At 40.5% G+C, this 18186-nt stretch overlaps 1 protein-coding gene across 2 annotated transcripts in view; it reads left to right on the forward strand.

The window, feature by feature from the left end:
* Positions 1-353: 353 nt before the first annotated feature.
* Positions 354-18186, forward strand: part of KAZALD1 (Kazal type serine peptidase inhibitor domain 1) — a 40786-nt gene continuing 22953 nt past the window's right edge. Inside the window, exons 1-2 of one of the 2 annotated variants that reach the window (XM_069753742.1) lie at positions 354-506; positions 15693-16302. In XM_069753742.1, coding sequence (XP_069609843.1) covers positions 15801-16302 — 502 coding nt within the window. In that variant the 5' untranslated portion in view covers positions 354-506; positions 15693-15800. The remainder of the gene's footprint in view (positions 507-15692; positions 16303-18186) is intronic. The other variant, XM_069753743.1, reaches the window with a different exon arrangement.

An 18186-nucleotide genomic window follows, 5' to 3' on the forward strand; every position in this document is an offset into this window, starting at 1 on the left:
GCTATAAAAAATGAATAATAATAATAATAATGGGCAACATACTATACTGTACACCCAAGCAATGGCATATGTCAAGCCTTCCACCACAGGTATATGTCGGGAAACCTTCTTGATGTACTTTATTGATGGACGTCTGAGTCTCAGACGTAATGTGCACAGAACCTGAGACCTACATCAATGCGCTCCTTGTTGGTAGTATATGTGTATCCTGTATTGCTTTGTACAAGGAGCAGTGCAGAGAAAGCCCAGCACTGAGAGATCTGAACAGTGGTCTGTGGATGGGGGGATGGGTCTGGGAGGAATCACATTTCAGTTTGACATCACTACTTCTCATTCAAACAGGAGACATAAAGGGTATTGGAAAAGCGGAGTTGTCGCACACTGCAGAGGTTGTAACCCTGTAACACATCAGTGGTAAAACAAACTCCTCCTGATTGCCAGCACCTCCTGACACACAGATAAGCAGCCACATCCAGCTGTGCCTGCCTGGCCAGCCTGTGCAGCAGGTAAGGACCCTCGCTACCTCTATCACTGCTGCAGCTTTTATACAAAAAAATGCATCCTTATAATTGTTTCCTTAGAATGAATTTCTATTTAGTGCATTCATAAATTGATTTAAATCCTTATTCGCTCATATAAAATATTTGCAGCATTTTTAATATCGACGTATAATCAGAATGATGTTTATGTAAACATTACCATTTACGGTAATTAATTCCATTTCTGTTTTTTTTGTGAACTTGGATGCGGTTTCTTACTTTACTTGACATGCAAGAAAATAGTCTATATTTTTTTTTAATCATGCATACAGATGTAGTCGAGTTCAGTTTGTTGGGTGAAGCTGAGTTTGTCATCAAGATATATAGAATCAGTGCTGAGAGCATGAATGAGGATGAAAACAAAGGGACTACATCTATATGTGCAGTATCTAAGTTCCAAGCTCAAACTTTATATATTGCAGAAAAGGGAACAATATTAGCACTTAATCACACACACTGTCTTCTCAACATTTTGATTTTTTTTATGGATTTCTATAGATTTTTAATTTTTTCTGCCTTTTATAAAAAGTTTGATCGAAAAGTTTATGGGAGGAAAAAAAAGTCATAACTTAAGCAAGCTGCATTTGAAAAACAAAAGTCCTGTAGTGAAAAACCAGCATTTTTCAAAGCATTTTTTACTGGCATCCGCACAAAAATACACAATGGCAATCTGCCATGTTGCATTGTTGCTGCTTTTTTAGGACTTTTCCTTCATTTAATACGCAGTATTTTTTATGCAAGTTCCACACTTTTATATGTGCTTTTCATGCTTCCTATAGGAGTCTATAGGGAAAAAAAAAATACACCAAGAGGGTAAATTCACACGATCGTACAAAAAATTGATTAGTTTCATCTAGAGAAGTGGAAGGATTTGTTTTTCTCTTGTCATCCGTTTTTTTTTACAACCGCAGCTATTAATCATTTACAAGACCATTTACAGTTTCCCATGTTACAATGTTTCAGTAACAATATGATGCTATACTGTGTCTCCATGTCACATTTGTTTTTTTCTTAATGCAGCCATAGACTTCAAGGAGCGAGTCTCATCCGATTTACGGAAGAAGCTTGTCCATGCTGCAAATTTTTTTTTTCACCTGCAGATTCAGTCAATGATAAAAATCGCTCATCTGCACTGCCCCATTGAATTGCATTGGTCTGAATGATATCCATTTTTCAAGCTAAAGCACTTGGACCAAAAATGCAATCCAACCCAAGTTCTGCAGCATTTTTTAACATACAATGGCCTTTCGTTTTCTGAATTTCGCTTCCACTTTTCAAAAGGCAATGTTTTTTTTGTTTAAAAAATGCAGTGACATTTCAACTATTCTGGTACCTACCCAAAAATTGAAAATCTGTCTGTAGATTTTATAATAATATTCTCACCACAGGAAACCGTGAGAGAAGAATTCTGTAAAATGCTGTGTGTGAATCCAGCCTTATAGGAAAGAGAGAAAGAGGGGAAATGCATGCATTTTGCATACATGCAGTGCATATCGTACATAACTTTCATAACTTCTGCTCTGTATTCACATACGGTATGGATTTGTTTCTTACAAATTGGACCTAATGCACACTATCAATACATTTCTACAAAAGCTGCTCTTGTAAAGTGGTAGAAAGCCAGCTGACACTGACACTGAGGTCAGCTCTTAGGGACACATTTTAAAGAAGCAATATTTATATTTTTTGGGTGGCAAATTAATTAGCTCATCTCAAATTGTAGAAAAAGGTGTCCTTATGGATTCTCACCAATGCTATGCTGTCTATATTGCATCTCCTCCTTGTTCTATGGACCACTTGTGTTTGATTTATATTATAATTGATACATGTTATATCATTCGTATCTGCCATATTTAACATTGTTTTAGTTGGATATATAGACAGGACTAATGCAATGATGGAGTATTACCAGCTCCCAGAAACATTGTGTCACTCACTATACATGTGCAGAGGAGTTCAGCAGACGTGAACCTGGATGTGATTGTGTTTTATGGGTGAAAGGTTTATTTTTGCAGAAGAATGAAGAACGTATATCGCTGTAGCTGTAAAGTTTCCCCTGCGCTATGATCTTGATGTAATCCAGAGGAATGTAAAAGAATACTTGACTCCAAAACAGCTTTCAAGACCAAATAAAATCTGCCTTACTGGAAAATCCTGCAGTAGATAAGAACGTGTCTCGCAACTCATTGAGATCTTGTATAAGATTAAAGTGAAGTTGTGGTTTGGAGACATTTTAAAGGGGGTTGTCCAACCGGATGGCCCATTGGTGGGCTCCATCCATCAGTAGTCCTCCCATAGATCACAAGAATGGAGATGACCACCCCTGCCCCAAATTCCGTTACCATCCTGCCACTACTCCATTCTTGTCTTGTGAATATGCTGTAAATGATTGAGATGGGAATAATTTTGACATTTTGCAACTTTGGAATCCGACTCCTGTGAAAAATTGGGGCAAAGGTAGGTAATTCTCAAAAAAATAAACATTAATTACCTGTGGAAGCAACTGCCTCTCCAATGCCACCTCTCAGCTGCTCCGCCTTCCCAGCTTTTCTTATGGTGGAGCAACTTTAAAGAGGTGGTCTGACATACAAATTAATTTTCCTCCTAAATCCATATCTATTTAATGCCACAATCTAACTATTTTCTAATACACTTTAATTAAAAATTCCTTATCCTTCCCTAACTACACTATATAACTGCTTTTCTTTTTTTCCCTACTTCATTTTTTAGGGCGCTTCATTTGAGAATTCCAATACATGCTGAGTTACTCAAACAAATCGTCATCAGGGGGCCGAGGCTGCTGTCACTGCTGCCCCCTCCCTGAAGCGAAGTGTCATTAGTGACGCTAATTTCATTAGCTGGGCTAGTCCCAGTGCAATGTGCACGATGATTGTACACTTTCTGTGTTTGGCTCAGGTCAGTAATAATAATCCGGCAACAGAGTGCACTGTTAGTGTGCAGTGTCAGAAAACCTGGTGTGCAGAGACCAGTACCATCTCCGTAGGAGACATCACTTGAGGGGGCAGTTGACCTCTGCACACTGGGTAGTTCTACAACACACACTAAAATGCATTCTGTTGCCAGCTCATTATTACTGATCTGAGTTGTCAGCAGAGCGCGCGCTGTCATTGTGCACATTAGAGATCACATCAAACAGGGACTAGCCCAGCCCGAGATGAGTGTCACTGATGATGCTTAGTTTCGGGGAGCAGACAGAGGCAGCACCAGTGACTGCAACCCCTGCCCCAGATGATGTTTCCTTTGAGAATTCCAGCATGCACTGTGATTCTCAAATGTAGCATCACCAAAAAGGAAGTAGAGGATAAAGCAAAGCAGTTAGATAGTGTAGTTAGGGAAGGATAGGAAATTTTGTAATGAAAATATATTAGAAACTATTTTAGATTATGGCAGTAAATAGATAGGGATTTAGGAAGACAAATTATTTGTATGTGAGACAACCCCTTTAAGGCTTCCATACACATTCGATCAAAACCTTCTGAAGTGAATGGGGCCTTCAGATGATGTTGGAGAAAAGAAAGAGCGGAGATAAGCCTACAGCTTCAGCCTTCTCTTCTGTCCCCATTGAAAACACATGGACACTTGCTTATGTGTATGAGGTAGTTGGAAGACAGACCGCTGTCTGCTGAACAAATGTTTGGCGGACAGCTATCTAATGACTATGGCGAGCCATAACGCCCCATACACATTATAAATTGGCTGAACAATTGCTTGGCTGTCAGCTACCGCTTCGCTTTCAGACTCCTATGGCGACGGCTTATCTCCTGCAGAACTAAAGGATCAGATGTTGGAAATCATTCTGTATCCTTTTCTCTTCTGACATTCTTCTGTACAAATTAGACTGTTGGCTTATCCCTCTGATATCGGTGGGCTTTGCCAACTTTAGTTAAATGTAGACGGTGGCGTTTAGGCTGCAGGTTGCGATCACTCTCATTACAACCTAAACCTATGCAATTACAGCCATGGAACCTGTAAAAAAAGCTGCACCAGAGTGGATGAGCCATAAGAAAGCAATCTGACCACTGTGCTCTGGACGAGTTCTCGATGCATTCGATAATACTTCTTTAGCCTCTTTTTATTCTGTGTTAGATAAAGGCATCTAAACATGACTGCATTTTTCTTTCCAAGCCCACGTTCCTCTGTATTGATATAGTATGCTCAATTAAAACCAGACTTGCGCAGTTTCCTGAGTACGCTGCCAATCATGTTACTTTTTTGGGGAAATTTAGTGCTTTAACTGCAACATGTAGACATTTCATTTTAATTATTGGAAAAAATAATTTTCCAGCTCGAAGGCAAAGAAAAGATTGTTCTCTTATAATCAGTTATAATCTGAAGTGTCGCATTTTCCACCAATGAACGTTTCATTGGTTTACTTTATATTGTACTCGATGAAAGACGCGCACTATTCCAAGAATTTCCTGGTTCCAGGTCATAGAGGCAAAAGGCAGACTGACAAGAGAGGCCACCTTGAATAATCCTCTCCTCTGATAAATGCCAAATTCAGCACGCTGAAGGCTAAATCAACTGGAAATTGTACAGGTTTGGCCAATCTTATGTGCTAGGCTAGGCTTTCCTTCACCCGAGCAAACAATTCATTTTGGTGCCCTGTACCTGTATCTAAATACCCTTGGTAAGGCAAAGTGACTTGTTGATGAATCCTGGCATTTCCTCCTTGGCATTGCATGAACCGTAATTGTTCATTCATACTGATGAGCTGTACACGTAGGGTTTGTTAACACATAGCACAAGTCCAATTTTTTTCTTACTAATCTTTGAAATGAAGAATCTGCTTAAAATAAAAGATTTATACTGTTACCACACCTTTCCTGCAAAGTAAGCTTAGTAACATTTCTTGATTTGACCGATTTCTACGACACAGACTTTAATATAGTAGATATATCTCATAAATACACATGGTCAAAAAAGACTCAATCAACTTTCAAATGCTGCCGTATGCTGAACATAGAATTCTAATGCAATGTGCACAAGAGCCTAAAGGCCCCCAAGCATATTGGACTAAAGTCTGCCAAAGCAACCAATATCGGTCTAATAATGTGTTTGAGTTCTGTCCACTCTCCCCCGACAGAGGATATTAGGTAAGAGAAGGATTCAGTCTTTTGAATTTTATCGTCTGATCCTTTTGTTCTCCTGAGATATGAGCCACCACCAGAGGAGTCCATCATCGGCTCTCTTGACGAGAACGTAGAAGAGTTCTGCCGACCCAAGCATTCCTGTGCATGGTGGAGTCGGGAGAGATAGCTGTCACCCAATCAATCATTTGGCTGACAGCTATCTAATGTATTGGGGCCCAATCTCTGCCAAAACAAGGACACGAGAGCTTTGCACCCCTTCTTGTAGGTCAGTCTTGCTTAGGAGATAGGAGAATGATGGGTGCCACTAAATAGGTGTAGTTATCTAGACCTTGTGGTTCCAGTGACTGTTTTCCTGTTCAGACATGTTTCTTGTTGTTGTAACAGCCACTGAATGCAGTTTAAGGGTTAAAGTCTCATATAAAACCCAATTCCCGCAAGTAAGAATAGAGTGACTGGATTCTGATAAAGGTCACTAAGGTCATGCCGATTTCTATTGTAGGAGGTTATATAAGGGCTTCAATCCTGTGCTTCTCACCCGTCAGATAAGATATGTGCACATTGTACGGTCCAGGATATGCTCTTTCATTGTAAACACATTTCTTTTTCTACTTTTCCTTTCTGAATAATTGGCGGTATTTTTGGCTTATTGAAGAGGTTTCAATACTTACATTTTAATAGTTCTTTACAAAGGCAAATGTATTTACAAACACAATAAGTAAAATACAGTTAATCTAGAGTTCATGAGCCAAATTTTTTATTTTTTTTTATCGACTTGTTTCACAGTTTAGTTCTAAACCTGATTAGAAATTTTCTGCCAAAAGCAGTGGATAAAGGGCCCCCATACACAGACAATTAGGAAGGAACCAGAAAACCAGCTAATGTGTATGAGGTCCTTCCGACACTCTCCCAACAGATGCTCCTGTGGGTACAAAAATCGGGCATGTTGAATTTCTATGCCTGATCCTTTGTTTTCCAGGAAGTAAGCCACTGCCATAGGAATCTGCTAGCGACTTACTGTCTCTCACCAAACACAACAATGCTACTGTCTCTCACCAAACACAACAATGCTTGGCCGAGCAGTCATGTGTATAGATAAGTAAGGAGAAATAGCTGTCAGAAAAATGTGAGTTAAAAAAGCTTTTTGCATTCCCACATAATAATAGTACCCTGCCCCAATATTATTAGTGTTGCCACTCAATAAAATCCCCCACAGCGGCACTGTTGTGCTCAGTGTCCCAACTCAACAGTAATAGAGGGCCCGACATGGTACTGTCCCTCTTTTGTGCCCAATACATATTAATAGAGGCCCCACACAGCGATGTTCTCCATTTTTGCCCTCATAGAACAATAGTCCTTCCAGTTCTCAAATGTACCATTTTTGCCAAAAAAAAACAAAATAAGCAACCCATACACCATTTTCTTCCTGAAGTCTGTGACCCGCTACAAGAGAACAGTGAGATTGCAGTCCTAATGCTGCCTTTGGCTTACCAGAGTAACTGGCGGAGTGAGGACCTGATGGCTCTCTGCTCCACCACAGAGATACAGTTGGAACTACAGAAAATTTGACAAGCCCTCCAGGAGTTTGTGATTCTCAGACGTAAGGGAAGAGCTGTTAAGTATGCCACATACGCAGAATATTTACTGATTTTGAAAATGGGAACATACTGGAGAATAGCCATTGTGGAAAGGACCTTTTGAATCATCAAATGTTTTAAGAAAGGTTTTCTTGATGTTACAGGATTGGATCTGATCCTTGATCAACATATATACGGCTCCTACAAGGAGCCATAATATGCAAATTGCCTCTTCTGAGAAAAAGAGGACTTAAACTCTATAGCGCCACCTGTTGGAAGTAGCAATCCTACAAGTCACAATCAACTCTTTAACGAGTCATGCAATATGACTTAGGATAAAAGCCAAATTAGTATCTCAATTCGCAGACACGGTGTTTCAGGCTGTTGGCCCTCGTCAGTGCGAAGCATGAGAACTAATTTGGCTAGGTGAGAGGCTCTGGACTGGGGTCTAAGGGGTATCGTTTCTCCTTATGGAGAGTGACATACCATCTCTGGCTTGTCAAGGTAAGGAGCCATAAGCATGCAACCAAAGAATAAAGAGTACAAAAATCCAAAGATAAAAATAACGTGAAAATGTAATTAATTTACATAAAAAATGAACGCAGTAACAATACATTTAAAGACAAAGTAAAAAAGTGACCACGACAGGTGTATCACACAAGGTCCACCTGCATAATAAAGGATGGGGGAGCAAATTATGGTAACACGTTTAAAGGAGGAAAGTAATCTGGGAAAAAGGGGGGGAGAAAGTTTTAAAGTGCCAGTGCAAATCATTCCCACATATCCCAACAGACTTACAGACACCAGCCTGCACAAAGTAATCAATAATTCCTCCTATGACTAAAAGAGTCACATCAAGTTATAATCATACCAAAAGCCTGCTCTTAAGGTACCATCACATTAAGCTGCTACTGCAGCGATATAGGCAACGATGCCGATCGCTGCAGCGCCGCTGTTTCGTCGCTGTGTGGTCACTGGAGAGCTGTCACACAAACAGCTCTCCAGCGACCAACTATGCGAAGTCCCCTGGTAACCAGGGTAAACATCGGGTTACTAGCGCAGGGCCGCGCTTAGTAACCCGATGTTTACCCTGGTTACCAGTGTAAATGTAAAAAAAAAAAAAACTACATACTTACATTCCGGTGTCTGTCCCCCGGCGCTCTGCTTCCCGCACTGACTGTGAGCGCCGGCTGGCCGTAAAGCAGAGCGGTGAAGTCACCGCTGTGCTTTACAGCCGGCCGGCGCTGACAGTGCAGGGAAGCAGAGCACTGGGGGACAGACACCGGAATGTAAGTATGTAGTTTTTTTTTTTTTACATTTACACTGGTAACCAGGGTAAACATCGGGTTACTAAGCGTGGCCCTGCACTTAGTAACCCGATGTTTACCCTGGTTACCAGTGAAGACATCGCTGAATTGGTGTCACACACGCCGATTCAGCGATGTCTGCGGGAGTCCAGCGACGAAATAAAGTTCTGGCCTTTCTGCTCCGACCAACGATGTCACAGCAGGATCCTGATCGCTGCTGCGTGTCAAACACAACGATATCGCTAGCCAGGACGCTGCAACGTCACGGATCGCTAGCGATATCGTTGTTAAATTGTTCAGTGTGAAGGTACCTTTACCCATAGTATCCTTATTACAGACCAGGTGTGCGCAGCTCCAACACGTGTTTCACGTGACGTTCTTCCGGGAGCTGTCGAAATGAGCATTGGAGCTGCACAGGCTTTTGGTATGATTATAACTTGCTGTGACTCTTTTAGGAGGAATCATAGGAGAAATGATTGATTACTCTGTGCAGCATAGTTTGCTCACCCATCCTTTATTATGCAGGTGGACCTTGTGTGATACACCTGTCGTGGTCAATTTTTTACTTTGTCTTTAAATGCATTGTTACTGTGTTCATTTTTTATGTAAATGAATTAAATTTTCGTGTTATTTTTTACTTTGTCTTTAAATGTATTGTTACTGTGTTCATGTTTTATGTAAATTAATTAAATTTTCGTGTTATTTTTATCTTTAGATTTTTCTACTCTCTTTATTCTTTGGTTGCAGTCTTGTATATGAGAGTGTCCACTGTTACTATAACTCCCTCTACCACTGGGATTGAGGTAATATGGATTAACATGTATTCTGGTTTGAAGAAGTTGGTTTGTCTAAAGAGCCATAAGCAGCATCTTCTACAAAGTACTTTATTGCTGGTTTATGCCCAAACATTTTTTAACCAAAAGTAAGACTGAATTAAAGAAAAATTAGTAGACATAAATATTTGGCCTCTATTTCTTATTTCTTCAGGGTCTGATTGCAGTTAAGCTAGAGCTAATACATCTTGCCGACATGTCACGTTCATGCTGTGTGATTCTCGGCCTATTGTTTATTTTACTACAGCTAGAATACTGAGAGCAAGTTTTGCCAGACTTTTGTCTTTTAATGGTAATTGGCTCCAGGGGGTCGTCAGGGAGATTCAATAAAGTTCTAAGGTACAAAACCATATTCCCTACAGCTTTAAATATTTACTACCTTGTCCTAAAGATCCATTACTATGAGGGGCTACTATAGTATTTTGTTAAGTTAACAGATGGGAAAAAGAAAAGTTAGTTTCATCTTTTTTTTTTTTTACTAAAAACTATTACAAAATATTGAAGATGGACCTTATAAAATGCAATGTGGTTTTATTAGGCCAGGGTTATATGGGCCCCAAAAAATCCAATTTTCAAGATATCATTTATATTGGAATCTATAAAAGTGTCAATACACCTCAAACGCTTTTTGGGCGAACTGTTATTTTGCTGACAGGCACCTCTGACTAAGGGTTGATTGTGACTTGTAGGATCGCTACTTCCAACAGGTGGCGCTATAGAGTTTAAGTCCTCTTTTTCTCAGAAGAGGCAATTTGCATATTATATTTCCCAGAGTAGCATTGCACGTCGAATAAGCCTCCTTACCTTGACAAGCTAGAGATGGTATGTCACTCTCCATAAGGAGAAACGATACCCCTTAGACCCCAGTCCAGAGCCTCTCACCTAGCCAAATTAGTTCTCATGCTTCGCACTGACGAGGGCCAACAGCCCGAAACACCGTGTCTGCGAATTGAGATACTGATTTAGCTTTTATCCTAAGTCATATTGCACGACTCGTTAAAGGGTCGATTGTGACTTGTAGGATCGCTACTTCCAATAGGTGGCGCTATAGAGTTTAAGTCCTCTTTTTCTCAGAAGAGGCAATTTGCATATATAAGGGTATGTGCACACGTTCAGGTTTTTTCATGTTTTTTTTCGCGTTTGCAGACATATGCATTTAGAATGCATTCTGCAATTTTTGTGCACATGATGCGTTTTTTTCCGCAAAAAAAACGCATTGCGGTAAAAAAAAGCAGCATGTTCATTACTTTTGCAGATTTTTTGCGTTTTTCCCGCTATTCTATACATTTGGGAAAAAATGCATAAAAAACGCTTCAAAAACGTGTCAAAAACGCAAAAAAAAAACGCATGCGGATTTCTGGCAGAAATGTCCGGTTCTTGTCAGGAAATTTCTGCTAGAAAATCCTGACGTGCGCACATACCCTTAGGGTTTTTCTTCTGCCAGATGCCTCCAGTGGTATCTTTTCTTCTATCAGGAGAAAAGGATCTGGCATACAAGTTCAACATTCACAATCTTTTTCTTCCCCCTCACCCCCCCCCCCCGACATGTTTTAGAGGTGGAAATGGATCCCCTAACTTCTTGGGTGTCTATATGGCTGCACAAAGTGCACCAGTGATATGTCCATCCCTGTATTGGTGCCCAATCAATCATATGTGCTGATAATGCAAATGATGTACAGTGGGGGAAATAAGTATTTGATCCCTTGCTAATTTTGTAAGTTTGCCCGCTGACAAAGACATGAACTGACAAAGACATGAACAGTCTATCATTTTAAAGGTAACTTAATTTTAACATTGAGAGATAGAATATCAAAAATAAAATCCAGAAAATCACATTGCATAAATTATATGAATGTATTTGCATTTTGCAGGGAGAAATAATTATTTGATCCCACAAGACTTAATACTTGGTGGCAAAACCCTTGTTGGCAAGCACAGCAGTCAGACGTTTTTTGTAGTTGATGATGAGGTTTGCGCACATGTCAGGAGGAATTTTGGTCCACTCCTCTTTGCAGATCATCTCTAGATCATTAAGATTCGGTAAGCTATAGCTATTTGGATAAGGAGTTATCCGAAGCTATTCGCTCATCCCTAGAAATAACCTTGCGCCGTCAATTTGGGCATCTGGTTCATTCTTACTATTCATTGGAGTCCATAGGATTTATGGAAACCTAAATGATTTTTAAATAATATTTTGGGAGTTATATAGAGGAGTATTGTTACTTTAAGGGTGTTCTCGTGTATTCAGCAAAGTCTAGACTGTGAGAAGAGAATTATGTCCAATGTCAGATCCAATGTCACTTTCAACAAGTAACTGAAAAAGACAAATGTCACAGAGTAACTGTATTCCTGTGCTTGGATTCTTACAATAGTTACTAAAGAACAAATGTCCGTTCAAGTAACACAGTGGAATTTAGACGTGAGACTTGGCATGCATGTGAAGAGAAGATGTTCCGGTCTATTTTAAGCATGTGTCTATGGATATAGAAAAAAATTACTTCTAACGTTAGAACCACTATAAACTGAATACAGAATAGGAATCTGCCTTTAGGTGTATTTGGTTAGTTGAGCAGTGCAGTTCCCTTATCTAACACAATACTCAAGAATATCACTGGTCAAGTGTACTGGTCAAGAAAAATGCATTTGCACCTTGGAGACTTGTTGCTTTGGTTCTTTTTCCTCCTTGCTTACCAAGAGCCATAACTTTTTCCATTGACATGAGAACGTGTTTCTTTGCAAACAACAAGATGGAATTTAAAAACAAATCTGAAATTCCATAGGTGTACGCACAAGTACTAACGGGCCTCCTGTTCCTAACCTCTTAAGATGCCACCATCACTATTCACAATGGCATCTAACAGTTTATACTGTTACGATTGGATATAATTCCAATTACAGCAATTACTCTTGGGTGCTGGTTGTACAACACGACAGGTACCCGCTCTGTTTGGTGTAGACACAATTCCTGAGCCTACTCTATATAGTAAGCAGGTACATTTGCAGTAAATGTTGCTTAGGTTGTACAGAATTATAAAAACATGGTCTTTTTTTCTAGAAATAGGACTTCAAGTGTCCTCACCTGGATTGCACCTGGTATTCCAACACAACACCATTGGCGCGATTGAGGTTGAGCTGTAATACCACACCAGCTGTAACCTGAGTTAAATGGGTGGTCTAAACCAATGCCTAGCTATTTAATACCATTCTCTAATCTATTTCCTAATATACATTAATTAAAAAAACAGCTATTCTTCCCTAACTACACTCTCTAACTGCTTTATTTCTTTTTACTTCTTCCGTTTTGATGAAGCTTCCTTTGAGAATTCCAGTGCAGACTGGGATACTCAAATGAAGAGCCCCATAACTGAAGCAAAAGTGTCATCTTTTACCTTTGACTGACAGTGCACTCTGTTGCCAGCTCGATACTTCTGATCATAGCCGGCAAGAGTGTACTGTCACTGTACACAATGCACAGTGACAAAAATCTACTGAGCATCCGTCGTAATGGAAAACCGATGCATGCTCAGTAGAGCAGGGACTGGCTCAGCCCCTGAAACAAATGTCACTGATGACGTTTTGTTTCATGGAGGGACAACACCCTGTGGCAGTAACAGTAGCCTGTGCCCCCTGATGGCGCTTCGTTTGACCATCCTAGTATGCACTGGGATTCTCAAATGAAGCATCATCAAAAAGGATGTATCATAAAAAAGCAAAATAAAGTTACATAGTGTATTTAGGGAATGGAATCGACTTTTTAATTAAAGTGTATTAGAAAAAAGTTTACTTTATGGAATTAAATAGACAGATATTTTAGAATTAAAAATAATTTGTGTTTCAGACCACCCCTTTAAGCCTGTGTTTCCGTCGAAGTGACAAGTAAAACTGAACTCACCTTTGGTGTGTCACAGATTCAAAACCACAAAAAGTATATGTCCGATAGAGTACGATCTAGCATTACAATGTTTTTAGTATCATTTTTTCTTTATTATGAATCCATAAAAAAATGCTAAAGCAAAGGGAACAACAATAAAATGTAGAATGACTGCATGGAGATAAAACACTCCGGGTTAATACGTTTCAGATCTTCACCGTGTTCTTCAGTTCCTAGGCTTCAATTCATTAAGACATGCCTTTAATAAGTCAGTCTTAATAAGGGGTGTGTAAGAATAAGATGTGCTAAATTCCTTAAAGGGAACCTGTCACCCCCAAAATTGAAGATGAGCTAAGCCCACCATCATCAGGGGCTTATCTACAGCATTCTGGAATGCTGTAGATAAGCCCCCGATGTATCCTGAATGATGAGTAAAAGAGGTTAGATTATACTCACCCAGGGGCGGTCCCGCTGCGGTCTGGGTCCGATGGGTGTCGCGGTCCGGTCCGGGGCCTCCCATCTTCATAGCATGATGTACTCTTCTTGTCTTCACACTGTGGATCCGGCGCAGGTGTACTTTGTCTGCCCTGTTGAGGGCAGGGCAAAGTACTGCAGTGCGGAGGCACTGGGCCTCTCTGACCTTTCCTGGCGCCTGCGCACTGCAGTACTTTGCTCTGCAAAGGGCAGATAAGGGCAGATAAGTACGCCTGCGCCGGAGCCGCGGCAGGAAGACAAGAAGAGGATTTCATCATATGAAGATAGGAGGCGCCGGACCCGGACCGCGACACCCATCGGACCCAGACCGCAGCCTCTTTTTCTCATCATTCAGGATACATCGGGGGCTTATCTACAGCATTACAGAATGCTGTAGATAAGCCCCTGATGACAGTGGGCTTAGCTCATCTTCGATTTTGGGGGTGACAGGTTCCCTTTAAAGCCTGTTTCACACATCAGTTTTTAGCCGTCAGGCACAATCCGGCTAATTTTGAAAAAAGCGAATGCGTTGCAAATAGTGAAACACTGATGCAACAACTTTTTTTTTGCCCGGGAATAGAGTTTGGACTTCCTGTTCCAGGGAAAGGAGAGAGAGAGAGAGAGAGAGGACAAACTCCAGAATGGAAAAATGCAGCTACGAGGCATGCTTAATGTAAAAAAAAGGAATCGGTACACGGATTCACTCATTTCACCTCATGTTTCATGCATTTTTTGCAGAATCCATTGCTGTGCGTTTTGCCAGACAGAAAAAACGTTCCTCTGTACATTTTCTCCGTAAACGTATTTTCGACGGATCCAGCAAAAAATGGATGAAACGTGAGGCAATCTGACACTAATACAAGTCTATGAGAAAAAAAACGGTTCCGGCGGCAACTTTTGCCGGATCAGTTTTTTTCATAATTCGCCGGATTATGCCTGCTGGCAAAAACCTGATGTGTGAAAGGGGCCTTAGTCATATCTTATTAGTGGCATGCTCCTTTTTGTGGTTTTCCATAAATGTTACTATGAAACGCCACCACTTTTGAAGAATTTAATTTTAGCCTCCCCACTTCCCTCCACTCCTCCCTATCTCCTTCCCAGCTCTGCGCTTTTTGTTGGAGGTTCTTGATACGGGCATAAAAACGTGTTGCATCAAAATTTGGTGACTTTTCAAAGTGTTTGCTGGCATAAACACTTTGATGAATCGGGGGGCCTTAAGCTGGCCATGCACATTAGATGCCTGTAGATTGAACTGTTCTTTGGCCGATCGTAAGGCTGACAGCCATTTCTGCCATGTCTCCCATATACAGATGCATTTATTTGGCTGAGCGCTCCTCTGCTCTTTATGAGAAAACCGCCAACTGATATTTTGGCCGGCGACTTATCTTCAGGAGAAAGGTGCGATCAGCAATCTGAAATCGGACATGTCTGATCTACATCGTTCTTGAGAATCAGTCGGCTAGCTCACCCATACACATTAGACAGTCAGCCGAACCCGTCAATATCGGCGGGTATGGCTGACATTAGCTTAATTGTTGCAAATTTATTAAAAGGACAATATTACATAAAATTTTTAATGCAAATTGAATTATTCTAAAGTCAATAGATGAAATCTACACGTAATGTAAGATGTATAGATTTTTGCCAAAATGTATGGCATTTTCAGGTTCTTGTTTTAACAAATTAGTGGTTTTTGGTCACACAACCTTCAGGAACACCATACCACTTTTTAAAACGTTGCACAATTTTGGTGCATGTATTGATTTGAAGAATGCCAAAAACTCGGGCAAAGAAACAAATAACCCCCTCACTATTGTCTGTACTCTATGGTGTTAGTTGTCTGGCTACTGTTTGACCACATATTTTCCCAGACTAATGTTTTGACGTCTCTTATTATCTGGTTAACCAAGCAGCTGCGTAGCTGATTTTAGATGAAATGCTTGTAACAGGAAATTAAAGAAATATTTCTTTTCTTTTCAGATTCCGTCAACCAGAAGTCGAAATTATTGATAGCAGTGATGCAAAACTTCAAGTAATGAACCAACAAGTGATGGAAATCAGCTGTGCAGTCCAGGACAACTCTTGAAAATGTATAGATGTGCCACGTCGACCTGTCCAGAACTCTTTCTCTTGTTGTTATACCTCAGTTGTCTCCAATTATTTCCAGCCTTGGCATTACCCAGTGCCCCTAATTATCTACAACGAGGCTGGCAGAGATTACTAGAAGAAGGAGAAAACTGCATTGACTGCAGGCCAGAAGACTGTCCTACACCGAGAGGATGCCTTGCTGGTGTTGTACGCGACACTTGCGATTGCTGCTTAGAATGTGCCAATCTGGAAGGGCAAATATGTGATTTGGACAACACTAACCACTTCTATGGAAAATGTGGAGATAACCTGGAATGCCAGTTGGATATGGGGGACCTAAGACACGGAGAGGTGCCAGAACCTCAGTGTGTCTGCTTATCTAACACAGCTGTGTGTGGATCTGATGGCAAGACCTATCCTCAGCTGTGCAAATTTAAGGAGATGGCCAACGCTCAGCCGGGGAAAAATCTCACAATCTTCCATGAGGGGCCATGTGAATCAGGTACAGTAAACTTTGTCAAGACAACAGTTTGTATGTTTTAGTGTTTCAGTCGACAAACAGCAAAAGGAAGTTCAATTGTCAACTCAATTACAAGGATCATGCTTTCAGTTTGCTCATAAATACCGAGACTGGTGATTACTGGACTGGAAAAGTCAATTAGTCTAAAAGTAACTGCCAACATTCTGACCGGACTGATAGAAATGACGACATGAATAAATTACAATGCACATAAATAAATGAAACACCAAGTAAAAAAGAAACATGTAGGCTAATGATGTCACGGTAGTGATGTCACTCTACTGATGTCACTCTAAGGATGTCACTGTAGTGATGAACAAATAAAGTTTCACGCTCTACTTCTAAAGCATGTCAATGTGAAATATATGAAATATGAATAACAATACTGCTTCTGGATACTAGGAAAAAAATGAGACGCTTAGCACATAATTTGTCTAATTTATGCATGTCCACCAACCAACAACAAGGTGGCATCAAAACCGATGGGTCCTAGCGTGTCACTGTAGTGATGTCACTCTACTGATGTCACTGAAATGATGTCACTGTATCAATGTCGCTCTAATGATATCAGTCTAATAATGTCACTTTAAGGATGTCACTCTACTAATGTTACTCTCCTGATGTCATTCTACTGATGTCATTCTACTGATGTCACTGTAACGATGTCACTGTAACGATGTCACTCGAAGGATGTCACTCTAAGGATGTCACTCTACGGATGTCACTGTAGGGATGTCACTAATGTAGCCTGCACTGCTATTCAATAATAAATGATAGTAATGGTTTTAAAAGGGTTCAACAAAGGATAATTGAAAGCAAAATATTGAATGTAAGGATCATCTCAAAATAAAAGGTAATCACTTTTATGAATGACTGAATCTACCAATATTTGAATTCGACCCGAAATTTGATTTGCATCAAATGTACTCCACGCACAATTGATGAGCCCCAATTGCTGTTGAAAATGTGGTTTATTATGTGTGTAGGACCCCTGACTCTAAAGCATAATAAACCGATGGGCCGCGAAGGAGTTAAAACACTGCACTCACAGCTTGGCTACTGGGAGGAAATTAACTTTATTCCTCCCAGCAGCCTCAAACTTTCAGTCATAGAGGTGTGGCCGACATGGCTTCAGTCACTGCTCAGTACATAGTGAGCTGCAGCTGTAACCACACTCCAGCACTGACTGACAGGCGGCTCTGCAGGGCATCAGTGTACAGCTGACTTTCAGTCAGTGTCAGGATGTGATTACAGTTGCTGCTCACTGTGTACTGACTGATGACTGAAGCCGTGTCGGACATGCCTCTATGACTAAAAGTCGGAGGCTGCTGGGAGGAATAAAGTTAATTTCAGCCCAGTAGTCAGCTCTTCAGTGCGGTAGCCACACAGCTTTCGGACGCAGTTAACCTGCAGATTAACCCCATATCTGCAGGATAATACCAGTTTTTTAAATGACTAGTTCTCTTTAAGAAAAACAAAATATCCCATAAAGGTGGACAACCCCTTTAACAATCAATAGCTTCTAACTGTAAGTATCAGCTAATTGTAAACTGTATCTATTTCCCAATGATGATGAATATAACCAGGCAGCAGGCAAAATACCAAGGGAATGTGCCTAAATATGTTCTTGGTTGAGGGAGTAATTTGGATCCGATTTCATTGGCTGACTAGAGGTGTGGGGGGCAGAGCGAATGGCGGCTCCCCTAGATCTGTTATTTTAAAGGGAGAGAGAAACAGTCATCATTTAAAGGGGCTTTTAAACCTTTGAAATTTATGCCACAAGTGTCCATATTGAGAATACTCCATTAATAAAAGCTAGTTTTATACTGTGGCCACTTCCCTAGCAAAAAAATGATTGTCAAGGCA

Source organism: Ranitomeya imitator, chromosome 2 (assembly GCF_032444005.1).
Source record: "Ranitomeya imitator isolate aRanImi1 chromosome 2, aRanImi1.pri, whole genome shotgun sequence".
Classification (NCBI taxonomy): domain Eukaryota; kingdom Metazoa; phylum Chordata; class Amphibia; order Anura; family Dendrobatidae; genus Ranitomeya; species Ranitomeya imitator.